Genomic DNA, 15,763 nt, shown 5'->3' on the forward strand with positions numbered 1-15,763 from the left:
AGACTCTAGGCTTTGGAAGCTGCCAAAATTATGTCCAAGTCTCAGTTCTGATTCTAGATGTGACCCTGAATAGGCTACTGAACTCCTGTAAGCTTTAGTCTCCTTGTTTGCAATGATAGGGGAAAATAAGACCTACCCTGAAGGACTTCTGAGATGATTGAGATGTTTACCTGAAAGTACTTAACAGTGCCTGGATCTTGGTAAGAAGCTAATAAATGTGAAGTCTTTTGGGGTGTCTTTCCCTCACTTCTCTGTCCAGCACATTGGTCCTCACCCTTCAGATCCAGCCCAAGCATCACCTTGCCAGTGATGCCTTCCCTGACTCGCAGGGGCACAGTGAGTTTGCCCTCTTCCATGTTCCCACAGCATCTCCACTTCAGCACTCACCACACCACGTCCCAATGATCTATTTGCACATCTCTTTCACCCACTAATCTGTAGACTCTGCAAACTCCTTGAAGGCGAGGACTACATCTTAGTCACGTTTGTAACGCCAGCACCCAGCACCGAGCCTGGCACAGAGCTGATACCCAAGAACTATTTGTTGAGTGAATAAATCAGTGAACAAATAAATGCTCAGCAGCCACCCCAGTCTGAGTCAGTCAAGAGATAAAAGAATATCCTGTCATTGCTGAGGTTAAGTGAACCACACCCCATCCCAATGATAGTGTCTTCTCTTGACGAGGCAGGACATGCTCACCTCTCATCAGGACAGGAAAAAACATCATGAAATATGGTGTCAGTCAGCATTCTAGTGGAAGGGGACTACAAACCCTCATAGCATAACAACTCCCAAATTTTCTTCATGAGATGATTTATTTTTGTTGTTCAACTAAAAGGCACTTTGTAGGGATTCTTGTGCAACTCTTGATCTGTTCCTGCCTAAGTGACTTCCTGCAAGCCCCTGATCAATGTGCAATGAGCAGGCTGTATGTCAGATTCATTGAAACACATGACCCCTAAAAAGGCCAGTAGCTATTATTGTAAGGAAAAGGTTTCTGGCTCATTTGTTGTAAAGTAGAAAAAGAAAAGGAATATTCTTTGAAATTTAATAAATGCCACTTACATATTTCCTAACATGACTATCACCACTAGGTTTAATAATCAACTTCTTTTTCTATCCTAGTCACTTGTAATGTTTTACAGATACATCTACATGTGTGACATCCAAGTCCAAGTTTGTAAAGATGTAGATCATTTTAAAAATCCCACTACCTAGTGGTTCCGTTAAAATCTCCTCTTCTACCAGCCCATGTTAATCTCTCATTTTTCCTGAACTGTAATTGCACCAACCAAATTAGCATTTGATTCTGTAATCATTGTACCATCTAGTAAGTGGTAAAAAGATAAATTGGGAATTGAAGTGGGAAAAAGATAAATTTCTTGTGACTGACACTTTTTATCCTTTACCATCCTCTCCACACACGTTTTATTTAGTAGAATGAGGAGCACAGAGAAGATGCTCAATTAGCATCAGGGGCTGGTGGGCAGGAGCCATTCAGCCCAGAGAGGACACTGTCCTGCCAGCCTTCTGGGCAGAATGTCCTGGTTATTCTCCCATCCATTGCTTCATTCCTTCTGCTAACACTTACATGGTATCTGCTTTGCGCTGAACCACACACCTGGCATGTAACATGCATCATATCATTTAATCCTTACAATCTCACCATGATGTATAAAGAATTTAGTCCATTGCAAAAGATGGTCCTTTTGCCTCCTCTGTATGTTAAAGGTCATACCTAAACCCTGTCTGGTTATTTGTTCACTCATTCATTCATTCCCTATTGCATACCGGCCATAAGCTCAGAATTGAATTATAAAAAAATGCAATCTAGGCCGGGTGCGGTGGCTCACGCCTGTAATCCTAGCACTCTGGGAGGCCCTCTGGGAGGCCGAGGCGGGCGGATCGCCCGAGGTCAGGAGTTCGAAACCAGCCTGAGCAAGTGTGAGACCCCATCTTTACTATAGAAAGAAATTAATTGGCCAACTAATATATATAGAAAAAATTAGCTAGGCATGGTGGCGCATGCCTGTAGTCCCAGCTACTCAGGAGGCTGAGGGAGCAGGACTGCTTGAGCCCAGGAGTTTGAGGTTGCTGTGAGCTAGGCTGACGTCACGGCACTCACTCTAGCCTGGGTGACAAAGTGAGACTCTGTCTCAAAAAAAAAAAAAAATGCAATCTACAGCCCTGCAATGTCAACTCCTTTCAGTGCAGAGGGAGTGAGAGCACTTACAGAGGAAAGCCAAAGAGCAGTGACGCCCTCCAGGCTGGCTTCAACACTTTCCCCTCAGCCTATTCCTTTTTGTGCCCACACATGCGTACTTCAGCTTCCAGCTACTCAACATGATCACACAAAGGCCTAACATCACAGGCAGGACCTGCTTGATAATATCCAGTCAAGGCTGACTAGTAAGAATCAGCAGACTGGCCAGAGAGGTTGAGTGGTCCATTCTCCAGCCTTTCTTTTTTTAAGTCCCTCAGTCTATTCTGGGCAAGAAGTTTAGACTGTGTGATTTAGAGGTACTCTTAGGTGTTTGCTTTGAATGTGAGACCTGGAAGGGACCTTAGACAGTTACCAACAGTCTCAGTTTCTAGATGAAATGATTGAGGCCGGGGGAAATGAAGAGGCTTGCCCAAGGCCACACAGCGCTAGGACCAGAAGCTAGCCAGTCTCTCAGCCAACACTCTTTCCACTACCCCAACCTGCCTTGGAGAGCCAGGCATGATTCCGTGTCTCAGGCGGCTGTCACACTACGCTCTCTCTACCAAGGAACTCAATCTCTGATGGAGAAAACCAACACATACAAAAACAAAATAAAGTGCAAACGTTCCTTACAATGGGAAAGGAGAAGAAACGTGTGTCTCATGTCACAGATTCCCACGATCTGCTGAGAGGCAGCACGGTGAGTGGAAAGTGCACGGGCTTTGAAGCTGGGTCAGCAAGGCTCCAATCCCGCAAGGCACTGCCCTCTTCAACCCCATTTCCCCAACTTTAAAGTGGGTTCAGCTACCCTGTTCTGAGGATGAAATGGGACAACGTACGTGAAGCGCCATGCACAACGCAGCTCCTTGACAAACATTGGTCCCTTTCCCCTTTGTTTTGACAGAAAACACCAAGAGAGGTCCCGGAAATCAGTCCCTCAATGACAACTGCCTTCATTTAAAAGAAACAAGGTCTTAAGGAGGCAGCTGAGAATCATAAGATGTAGTGGCGGTTGAGATGGTATCTACTGCAAAAATGACCGTCACCATCGATGTGGTTGTGTGTATATGGGGGTGGGGACGTGGTGCTGGTGGGGGTGCACAGACAGACATGCACAGCAATTTCCTGCTGGCAGTGTGATGCAAAGCACAGGAAACGCCAACTCCTGAGTGTGTCATTTTCAAACCATAAAAGACTAAAATTACATATGTGTATGTATGGTGGTGTTTCCTTAAAGGAGGAGGAAGATGGGGGTGGTGGGGGGAGAGAAAGACAGAAGGCAGCGGTGGGAGAGAGAAAAAGAATCCACCCTGATGTCTGCTTCACTGCTGGCCTGTGCGATGTCGCTGCCTGGTAGTGAGGGAAGCAAGCTGAGCAGAGATACATGGTAATAACTGGGTCCGGCACTTGTGGCTGCAGGCGGAGAGGCAGTATAAAAGACAGTTGTGGTGGCAGCAGTGACCTGGAACTGTCATCTTCCCAAGTGTAGCCCAGAGACACCACAGTGGATATACCCTTGAGTTCAAGTTCATGTTCTACCATTAATAGTTTGAGTGATTTAGGAACTGGACACCTCTCTTATATGACACTCATTTTTCTCATCAATGAAATCAAGATGGGAGGGAACAACATATAAACTAAATCACCTCCCAAGTGTCCTGGATGAACTTGGATGTGAAGAACTCAAAGCACTGGATATATTGAGAATGGCAAATGGATTTTCATTTGAATGCCAAATCTCATCTACAGACACATTAAAAAGGATTCTAAAGCAGTGTCTGGTCTTGTGTGCAGTAGTGTTATAATCCATTAGTGATGCCCTTATAGCTATGCAAGAGTTATACCTGTAAAGTGACTGATAGGAACCAAAAAAAAATCTCCTTTCCAGAGCTGTCAGGCTGTAACTCTGATAGAAGACCAAATACAAACAACTGAGGGATGGTGAAGGGGCTGATAAGCAAAAGACCACCGAGTAGCACAAAGACCAGAGACTCAGTTCTGGTTCCACTATCCCAGGAGGGAATAGCCTCAGAACTATCCCAAGTCTCTTCAGACCTAAACAGAAGAGGGGTCAGAGCAAGACTCTTCTTGTATGGAGCAGGCGATGGGTTGGGCCTCCTTCGGAGTCCACAAGCCACGGGTCTCACACCCATTTACACACACATTTGTGCCTCCTAGGCCCTTGGTTTTGGAACTGCCCAGGGACAAGTCCACATGAGGTGTTTGGTGCCTAGTTAGAAAGTCCTCCGGAAAAGTGGTGGTATTAATAGACTGGGCTTGATCAAACTGGATTTTTTTACCACCTCAAGCCTTCCTCCTATCATTTATTCATAAAAGCCAAAAATAGGGGCAGCTCCAGTGGCAGCTGCTGGGGCACCCTAGAAACAGCAGACAGAGGAGAGTCTGCAAAATCACCACTACAAAGGGACTCAAGGTGGCATTTATGCTGCAGCTGTAGATGGGTTGGTGCCCGAGGGTGCCTGCTCACACCTCTTACAAGGCCCAGTTCCAGGCAGAACTTTGCGTTTTTGAGGATATTTTCAAGAACCAATACAAATGCCCAAGAAACACCTTCACTTCACTCAGACAGAATCACAGACCACAGCGTGAAATCCCAGAGGCCAAGAAGATGTAGAGAGGAGGGAGGGAGGCTCCTTCCCTGTAACCTGACTAGCTAGAGGGTAGAACTGCAGGCCAAAAATGACACTTTGGTGAGCAGAGAAATAAAAGGTACTCACACCTCTCCAATACACACGCCCACATCCTGAGGTAGAAAGAGGGACTCAGGGTAGTCCCAGTTCTACCGCTTTCTTTTCATGTCCCTCCATCTTGTCTTCTGAGAAGATAAAGGGATTTGTACTTCCCATTATGCTGGAAGAATCAATATTTTCTGTACGCTGCCCCCTCCCCCATTCCTAAATGGGTGTAACAGTCCCTACCTTGCCAAGTCTCAGGGTTGCTGCGAGGAACATAAGAGGATAACAGTCATGAAAGGGCTTCATAGACGGAATGAGTAAAGGAGCAATGCTACCAAGAGGCTCTGATGGCCGAGTTGGTGTCAGTCCTCCAGCCCCCCTGGGGAAACTGCTCAAGGCACACCACATGCTGAGAATGGGCAGTAGACCCCCACCGAGGTGCATGGAGCACTGCAAGTGACTTGTGGGGAAGAGCATGGTCCCCACCACCTACAGCCGTCACTTGTCATCATCCCAGCTCGGTGTCCTACCTCACACCACAACTGCCAACCCCGTGTCCATTGCCAGGTCCCAGGATGGCCTGTCTGCTATTGTTTTCTCAGGGAGAGGAGGTGGAGTTAGTGAAGGAGTACCTGAAGACAGGGATTTGATTCTCACTTCTGACACCTACCAGTTGTGTGAGCTTGGACAAGTGACTTGACTTGTCTCAAAGTCAACTTCCACACACATCAAATGGGGTAATTATATTCCACTCTACCCCAGAACGGTACGTATTTCTTATTTCATAAGAAATAATGGGCACATATTAAGTCTCTTGCAACTTGTTAAACACTGCCTAATAATACAAGGTATTGTTAGTAGCCATAATCATAATGTAGTGCTTGAAGTGAATTTCAGCATTTTTTAAAAATAAAGCATCCATGTTCAATTAGGGTCAAAGTATGGGAAATGGCACAAATAAATCCATTATCTATGGTCCTGTGTTCCAGGAAGTAAGAATACAGCTTATGCCTCCTTTGGATAACTCCTGGGGTGGAAATCATAAAATTACCATGACTAACTTACATTCAGGAACACTTTCATTGCCTTCAAAGCCCAACATTACACAGGCAGTAAATGGCAGGGCCTGGACTATGTCCAGTTTTTCAGGATCCTGGTCTAGTGCTCTTTCTACCACTAAGGTGAGAAAGTGGTAGGAATGTTGACATGGAACATCTGGGTTCCATCCAACAAGGATAGTGTGTCGGTTGCCAATCCTTTTTATGGGACTCAAGTCAAATAAAAAATTGGCTCAGTGGTTTTAATTTTGCTATTTAAAACCAATTCCAACATTTATGAAAGTATGTAGAAATGTGAGCTACTTTGCAATTTTCTTTTACAAATTTTAAAAAATTCTAATTTGGTTCATGACTCAGTAAAAAAAAATAGTGGATATAAATGCACACATGCAACAATGTAGATGTATGGGTTTGTATGTATTTCATTTTTAACTCAGTGTTTAATAAGTTAAAGGAATTTAGTTAGGTTTTTCAAGACCCTATTTTTGGCAGGAGTTCAATGGGATAAATTAAGATACCAAGGAAGAAAAAGTTCTGCCCAGGAAGTAAACCTAAAATTGAAACCCGCAAGTTTAAGCTCCACATCAGAACTACCACTTACAGTTGAAAAAACAAAGTGTCCCTTTTCTTATGAACTGTCTCTTCCTTCTCTCACCCCCAAGGACTTCTCTGGCCCCTTACCTGACTCTCTCCTCTTCAACCCTCTTCAGGGCAGCATCCCGCTGCAAAACCTTCATGATGGTCTCTTGTTCCTCCTCAGTCAGGAAGCTTAAGTCGATCATTTTGGAGAGTGCATGCAAAAATAACAGCAATAAATGTGGCTTAAAATTTTCAGGGCTAAACAACTAAGACCGCAACCAGGAAGATTAAAAGATATAAAAATGAACTGACATAATATCGTGTTCAGGTCTGTAGCAAAAGTCTTATTTTGGCTCAGCAAAAGTCTTGGGTGGCTGACAGCAGAATCTTAAATGCCCTTTGCCAGGAAGAGTCTTGGTCCGTGGGATGATATTGAGAAGAGGCTTTCAGAAAGACGCTGTATTCCTTGTCAGACAGGTCGCTTGTTTCTCCTGTGGCATCCCCAGTATGCTCCCTCTCTGGATCAGTCTTAGGCAGTTTATTCTCTCTGCCCTTGTCGTCAACTTGATGAGAAGCAGCAGCATCAGAGCATCACCTACCTGGGGAATCATGAGACAGCAAACACCACACAGTGAGAGACAGGTCCTACAAGCATTTTTCATTATTACGAGAGTTTTAAATGACCATGTGAGATGGTCTCTGAGATCAGGGAAACCAGTTCAACCAGCTTCCTGAGCAAATGGTAAATGGTTCATGCAACATGCTTCAACCCAATTCCAGATTGCCAAGATGGAGAGCACACAAAAATGCCTGTCAATGTTTAACGATTCACCTGAGAAAAGGATGGTTACAAAACAGAACTGGTTCTCTCTCTGCAAACTCCTGAGACACTGGGCTAAAAAGTCATGCCAAAGGTTAGTAAGACCAGGAAGATGTGATTCTAGTTGTCAACTAATTATGGGTTACACACCAAAAATTTTAAATGCTTACCTCCTTGCAAGTAAGGATGTTCCTCTGTGCTATATCTGTGCACAATAACAACAGGAGAACTAGTATCAGGTAGAAGTAGTTTGCAGAATAGTGGAAATTGTTACTTTTCATCCAGTCCCACTGCTCACTTTTGCTGGGTCTGGAGGAACCTACCAAGCCTGTCTCCCTTCATTTCTGAGGGGAAAGAGCACTTACTTGTATGTGTATATAAACTGGGGGAAAGGAAAAAGCAGAATTTCAAAACACTCCACCATCCAAAGCAAGCATTTTTGAGTAGCACCATGGGCAAGAATCCTATTTTCTTTGAGGCATTTTCAACACGTATATAATAGGAAGGGGGTGAGACCTGAAGAATGCCAGGACGGGACTTCAGAGATTATCTACTCATGGTTGGGGCACTTTTAATAAGCGTGGTCCTGCACATACAGTAGACATTAAAAGCCATGTGTTTGGTAAATTTTAAAGCAGCCCCATTTAAGAATAAAATAGAGTGTGTACACTAGTGAGGAAATTTTATGAATAAATTTCCTTGCAAAATGAAACTACTCAGAAGTGTTCTGTCTGCCACTTGCTGGCTGTAAGCCATCGGGCAAGCTTCCTGCCACTCTGAGGCTCAGTTTTCTCATTTGTACTTATTTGACATTAGGATGCCCCTCATAGGTTGTAAGGATTAAGTGAAATAGTGAATGTAAAACAACAGCACATTTCTTGCATCCTGTACAAAAAATAACTACTAAAAATATATTCTAACTTCCTTTCAGGGTTCACACTTTTGTCCCACCCAGCTGAATAAGACCATACTTACTTATATATTTCTTTTTTGTGTTATGTCTCTTTCTGAAGTCTCCCATGAAGTTTGGACTTAACAGGTAACTGGTGAACTCTGTTTTAATTTCCTGTAGCTGTTTGCATATTGCTCATAGTGACTACTCAAATAAATACTAAGATGTTATTTCATTATCTTTTTTAAATGTGGATATATTACTGCTTATTTATCCTAAAAACTCCTCGTCCTTCAATACAGATCAAAGTCACCACCTACATGAAGCTTTCCCTAACTTTCCTGGCCAGAGTTAATGCTACAATTTTTCCTAATTCTTTACTTCCTCCCTGTAACAGACCCATACTTCGATGTTCCCCCTGGAGTAAGCAGAGTATTCGTCCCTGCCCTCCTGATGCTGGGGTTGGCCTGTGACTTGCTTTGGCCAATGAAATGTTAGCAAACATGATGCAAGCATAGGCTGTAAACGTTCTTGTGTGGTTTGACATTGCCTCTCGTGCTCCTGCCATGTGCCATGACAAGAGCTGGTCCCAGTTATCCACTGTCTCTGCAATGTGGATCCCAGAAAGAGAGATATAAGGACAGACCTGAGCTTGACCCACCTGAAGCAGGGCACCCCAGCTGACCTATAGATAAGAAAGCAAGAAATAAAATATTTGGTTGTTGGGACCACTGAGGTTTGAGGGTTGTTATACAACACTTCTGCAGCAGGAACTTGGCTGATACTAAAGCGTTCTCCTCTATAACACACCTCTGCTGCTGTAATTGTCTGCTGTCAGTCTCTTCGACTTGACTGTGAGTCTTTGAATGTGAATAAATGAGTAAATGAATGAATGGACCTAATGCAAATATACAGCATCACCAGGAGATGCCTATCTCCATTCTTCCCTTTCTTTTATGAATTGTAACTTCCTTAGATCTCAGAGACTGGCAGAAAAATGGATTTAAACCACATTCTGGGACCCGTGTTCCCAATGAGGACTTGCACTGCCATCTGGTTCAATCGGAGATTGTTTTTGAGTTCAAGGAGTGAGGGACAGGAAGAAAACAACTTAAGCTGTCCATCAGTGGTAACTGGCAGGGTTGCTAAAGGGGGAAATGTTGGTTTTCACACCTTCAAGTAGAACTACAAAGCTAACCAGTGCTTCTGTGCAAAAGCTTCTAAGGGTTAAAAGTTCTCCCTAAAAATAGGCTGTTGGGCAGAGGGCAACGTTCTCATTTCACAGACAAAAGAATGAAGGGCTGGAAGCCTTTCCTTCTAATTAAGTAGCCAAGAGTACCCAACCAGCTTGAAGGAGAACCCTCAGAGGGCACCAAGACTCTGTAGTATAGGTGCTCGTCCAACTCCCAATATTCCGGATGACGTCTAGCATGGGAGCTCATTGAGCATTTCATTCATTCATTTGACAAGATTGATTGAGAGCCTAGCACTATTCTAAGCACTGGAGATGCAGCAATGAATAAGAGAAACCACCTGTCTTTGTGGAGCTGTCATACCAGTGGGAGAAGATAATGATCAAACTAAATAATAAAAAATAAAAATAAAATACATTTTTAAATACTAAATGATTAAATTATATAACATGTTAGGGGGTGACAAGAGCCATGAAAGAAAACAAAGCTGGGGAGGGAGGAGGAGAATAACGTGGGAGAAGTTGGAGTTTTAAGGACAGTGGTTAGGGTAGGTCTCATTAAGAAGGTGATATCTGAACCCAAAAGTGACAGAGATGAGGAAACAAGCCATGTAGATATGCAAGGTCCTGAGGTGGGAGTTGTCTGACATATTCAAGAACAACAAAGAGGTCAGTGCTGGTACACCAGAGTGCCCCAGGGAAACAGGAAGAGAGGAGGTCAGAGAGGAAATGGGCCAGACTGTGTTGGCTTTGTAAAGACTGTAAGATTTCTGGCTTCTTCTCTGAGATGGACCAGTGTTAAGGAAGGACAGACAAAAAGAAAAAGGAATAGACACTGGGTACCTCCTACATGCCTGGACTTGACTACATCATCTCATACATATTAATAGAAACTTCACAAAGACACTCTAAGGTAGGTTTTATTATCTGTGTTTTTCAAATGAGAGTGAGGCTCAGGCAGCTGTTCCCCACCAAACTTATGTGTGGCAGGACTGGCATTTGCCATCAGCCAGAATAAGCCAACCCGATGTTGACATCTTATTTAATTTTCCCTACCATACAGCTTCCTCAAACCAGTGAGGCAGAACAAAACTCTTCTGTCTGCCTGTGAACCCTCATTCTCTGCTTAAGCATAAACTGTGAGGAAGGAATTTTGTCCCACCGAGTCTTATATTCTGACCAGAGCTTAATAATAATCTCCAAAAGGGAGGGTAGGAGAGAATATACCCATAACTCACAGGAATTCAATAGATGAATTCAGTAGATGTGTTCACAAAAGGAGCCATTCCTGGAGCAAAAAGTTCACCCTGGGTTCAGCCCCCACCCCCATCCTCCACATGCTGCAGGTGATTTCTTTAAAACTCCCATCTGACCAAGCCACATTCCTAGGTGCAAAACCCTTCACCAACTCTCGCCCCCACCACCACCATTGGCTAAAGGTCAAAATTCTTAACATGACCTGTAGGACTCTCCATGAACTAGGACCTGCTTTCCTGTCCAAGCTCTTTTTGTTAGGTTCCAGCCATTCTGAACTTTTCTAGTACTTTCTGCCTTTAGGCTTTTGCATATGCTGCTCCCTCCCCTTCCTCCTGGAACACCCTTTCCCAGGTTAATACCTCTTAGATCTCAAATTTTATGTCACTTACTGCATAAAAGTCTCCCCTAACACCTCCAGGCCAGGCCAGGTACTCCTCCTGCGTGCTCCATTAGCACCTGACTTCCTCAGTCTCAGTACTCACCACTGTCTCAAATCCCTATTTACTCATGTGTGTCCCCAACCAGTTTATGGGAAAGGCCTGGCTCTCTGAGTGCTTTGTATTCCCAGCACCTGCCACTGTGCCTTGCACGTACTAAGCACTCAAGGACTCATGGAAATACATAAATAAATAAACAAACAGAGGTGGAAGGGGATTGTGTTTCCACTTCCCCCTAAACATGAACCTGGCTGTAGGACCCATAATTGAAAAACCAGGTCCATATCTCTCCTTGGCTTCCAGCTCCAGGTCTTTCACATCACCTTCAATAAGGTTTGAATAAGTCACGTGACTTCTCTAAGTCTCTGTTATGTCATGTGTATGACGAATGAATATATTCTCTTCCTTATGAAGACGATTGTGAGGCTCTTGTGAGAATGGAGGACGCTGTAGAGAACAAATAAGGATAATGAGCAGTAGTAAGTGTGCAGCACAAAAGGGAAATTTAAGGGCTCCAAATGTAGTGTGTGCTTAATTCATATTTTCCATGTGTTGGCCCTGCCATGCCACGTCTACAAATGCCAATACTCTTTTTCTTGTCAGTTGTCCAAAAGTTAAGCTGGAGAGAGAAACCAAGTCCCAAAACCATTGGTGCTTGCTTTTGATGGCAGCAAAAAGAACTGGGCACATAGCCCTCTTCCCAATCATCTTGCCTGACCAAACCCAGGTCAAAGCCTAGTTAACAACAGAATTTCTTTCCCAGCAGGCTCTACTGCAAAGAGGGGCCCAGAGAGCATCTTCTCCTTTCCCAAACAACTATTGCTTTGCTAAAGCCTACTGTCCCCAAGGTGGAGACAAAACTTACATAAGTAGTGACTCTCACATGATGAGGATTTCAGAAGAGAAGCAAATTGTTCCGACAGTCCCAAGACATCAAGAATGAAGGTTTGAAAGAAAAATCTGGGCAGCAGAAGGCCAGCTGTAACAAATATGCTTGAGTTGGGGAGAATGATGCTGGACAACAAAAGCCCTGGTTGATAAAAAGGCCCATCCCCAATGGTAATGCTTACAAAAACCATCATGCATAAAACTAAATGCTTTGTAGACACTCTAGATCACAGCAGCATTGGAGGATAAATGGAATGATCCACAGATGTTTCAGAAGTCAAGGATGGAGCAAGGTGAGTGTGACAATCAGAGAACCTTTATTTGCCTCCCTCCCAGCAGAAAGATCTCCCCCCAGTATACAGACTGGGGGTCATCAGACCACACTTCCGGGGTGCACATGCCCAAAACAGCTAACTGCTCCACCATGCCACTCCACTTCTCAGGCTCGACTTTGCACTACGGCTAGACTTGCCCCTGTTGGCTCCATTTCACCCTGCCCTTCGGAATCACGTTTAATTTACTCTCCCTTTCACATAACAACTTACAAGGAAGACAGATCTCATGCTTTCCCTGAGGCTTCTTTGTTGAGGGGAAGATAAACTTCCTCCTTCCCTCAACTGTTCACATGATGTTTTCTAAGCCTCTCATGATCTTGGTCATTTTTCTCTGGACTGAAAAATGAGCAGGTGGTGCTAAGTGCTTCATGCATATGAACTTAATCACTCTGACCACCAGGAAGGTAGGTATTCTCCACATCATGTAGTTGAGAACATTGGGACTCAAGAAGTTAAATAACTTGCCTAAGGTCACTCAACCAGAACATGATTTGAACCCAAGGCTTAAGATTCTAAAGCCACTATTTGTTATCTTTCACTGTATCACCTCTCCCTTGACTTTTCAGAGAGACCACACAGCTGGGTAGGAGCAAAAATGAGACTAGAACCCAGGTTCCTTGATTCCAAGCCCAGTTCTCTTTTCACCTTGCTGTTCTTCCCTCTGTAAATTCCACTTTCTTTATTGTCATTTCCCATGGGCAACATACATTGGTCCTTAAAGCATGGCATGCTCTTCTCTGCACAAAGTGTTAGGAATTAGAAAACTAGGATGCCCTTTGGGTTTCTTTTATGAATAGTCATGGAAAACAGGACAAGCATGGGATAGAGGGAAAAAGGTACCTGTGTCAACATGCAGGTGTTTATACATGCCCACTAGCTTAGAATGGTATAGATACTTGGAACCAGAAACTATTACTAAAATACCCTACTTGATAAATTTAAATACAATCATAATGTTTTATTATATGCATACATAGAAATGTATTTATATGAAAAGGAAACTTTGCCCATGCAGTGTTGGGAAACAATGCTACATGAATATTTTCTTGTTTCTGTGTGGTCAGTACTTTTAGCACTCAATTAAAAAAAACAACAACATGTAAATTGCTTCACCTAATGTGTTGCCTAAATTGGGCTTCTTGAAAGGAAATAATTAATTGTCTTGTGACTGGCTCAAGATAACCCCTTCCAAAAATATTAAATGAACCTATGAAGAAGTGAACAAATTAAAGGATATAGATAGAATAAGTTAGTTATCCCATAATACGTTTCTGTTTTATTTTTTATAAAGGAACAACTGAAAATTCAAAATCGACAGATACCTCAAGATACAAAGCCTTCATTTTTGTGAGGATTATTGTAAAGGTCAAAGCCATTTTTCTGCTTTATTCATTTCCTGCAGGTCAAGGCCGACATAGCAGAGAGCTTATATCTTTTAGAAACTGGCTTTGTGGTCTCAAACTAAGAATGAAGGGGGATGAGGGGATGAAAGACCACTTATATGTGACAATTCCCCCTACCCCTTAATCTCATATTCAAACCCAATGATAATGTCTCTGGACTTCTGGAAAAGTTCATCTTCCACAATTCCTTGACCTCAAGTTTAAACTTACAGTACTCATAAAAATCAAACATTTCGACCAAGCCCCAGCCAAGGGCAAGATAATGGGCCATGTGAGGAGACAGCATCACATACAACTAACCCTCATACAAGTACTATGTCAACTGGTAATAAAGGAGACACAAACCAAGTGTCAGGTAGGCTGCAGGGATTCGACAGAGATAAAATGAGGTGAGCCTTGAAGGCCGAGTTAAAGAAGGAGGTGGGCAAGAGCACTGGGCTGTGAAATCATAAGATGTTCAAAGAAAGACTGGTAACTGGAGTGCAGGGTTATAAATGGGGAAAGTGACTAGGGTCTGACCCCAGGAAGCCTGAAGTATCAAGGGAAGAAATTTGAACCTGAATTTTTCATGTCTTTCAGTCTTGATAAATGTGCTAGAACCAACATTTTAATCTATATTTTCTTAATATATCAGGATTCCAAGAGACAAAAACAGTGGAAAAAGAAAGGGGCAGATGGAAGTTCATTTAAAACTTCACATCTGGGCTAAAAATTCAACTAGAAAAGAGAAATTCAGCTAGAAAAGAGATAGCAGTTTATAAAAGGGATGACAACTTTGGCAACATTATCAAGAAGGAAGCTTTTAAGATACAGTAGGACAGGGCTCATCTGACATTGCATGGAGCTGCTAGAAAAAGCACCACATTCTTGGGCTCTTATTGATTATATAGCTTGGGAAGCATTAGGAGCTTTACCTAAGTTCAAAATGCCAGAGGAAAACTTTCTCTCTCCTTGGAATGGCAGCATCCACTACAGGCCCAGATCTCATTTCTAGAAGAGGGGAGGTTGTATGCCCCCCAAATTCTGATAGTGTATGCAGGCCCTGCCCTCAGAGAGTTCACATTCTGCAGAGGAGGACAGACGTGGAACAAACCCAAGAAGTCCTACCAAGCAGAAGAGCAGAGGGCTTTAAAACTTTTAACTGAGGGTGGAGTAAATGTAGTCTCAGGGGCACCAGGGAAGGCTTCCTTGAAGAAATATGATCTCTGACAACTGTATACTCTATAGTGACATCTTAATTGGCAGTGCTAACACTTCAATTACTCTCAGGATTGCTTCAGTAAAACAGCAGTATTCAAATCTGGCTGATCAGCAGCAGATTCCCAGACATTGCTCAAGATCTACTGAACCAAAGTCTTCAGGGCTGACGTCCAGTAATCTGCATTTTCTAAAATGTTCCCACATGATGTGGATATTTGGCCAGCTTTGGGAATCACAGTTATAAAGGATTCCCAATAGGTCAGAAATGGCTGATGACTGGCTAAAGAGCACAGCATTTAGTCAAAGTTAAGCATGTTCATTTGTATATCAATTGTTTTTCAGCTGTGACAAGGGCAAACACAAGAAATAACAGTCGAATCATAGAGTCATAACTAGTTCTTTGTGTGGCTGAGGAATTGGAGACAAAGAAGGATTAGACCAATTGCTTAAGTTCACACAACTGCCTAATGTTAGAGGTAGGACACCCAGGGGAGATCTCCCTTACCTTCCAGGACACATACAATTCCAATATAATAAGGATTGGTGAGTGGGCTGATAAATATTTTGGGCTACATTTCACAGCACACTGGTAACGGTGGGAATTGCTGATGAACTCTACATTTAATTATTTTCTAGGTTTCAAATTCAAAGGAATAGAGTGGAGGAACAAGCTGATTCATTAACTAGGCTGGAATTAAATCCAGAATTGTAAAGTTAACTGAACTGTAGCCGTCACCATCTCAGAATTTAAAAGGACTACAGAAAACTTCACTTTTGGTACAACTGTGTACATTCCTACCCA

At 43.1% G+C, this 15,763-nt stretch overlaps 1 protein-coding gene across 14 annotated transcripts in view; it reads right to left on the minus strand.

Moving 5' to 3' along the window:
* The window catches only part of SYTL2 (synaptotagmin like 2), a 105,394-nt gene that overhangs the window by 52,592 nt on the left and 37,039 nt on the right, over window positions 1-15,763 (minus strand). For all 14 annotated transcript variants that reach the window (XM_076002399.1, XM_076002401.1, XM_076002397.1 and 11 more), the window contains exon 2: window positions 6,640-7,132. In XM_076002399.1, coding sequence (XP_075858514.1) covers window positions 6,640-6,740 — 101 coding nt within the window. In that variant the 5' untranslated portion in view covers window positions 6,741-7,132. The remainder of the gene's footprint in view (window positions 1-6,639; window positions 7,133-15,763) is intronic.

This window comes from Microcebus murinus, chromosome 4 (assembly GCF_040939455.1).
Source record: "Microcebus murinus isolate Inina chromosome 4, M.murinus_Inina_mat1.0, whole genome shotgun sequence".
Taxonomy (NCBI): domain Eukaryota; kingdom Metazoa; phylum Chordata; class Mammalia; order Primates; family Cheirogaleidae; genus Microcebus; species Microcebus murinus.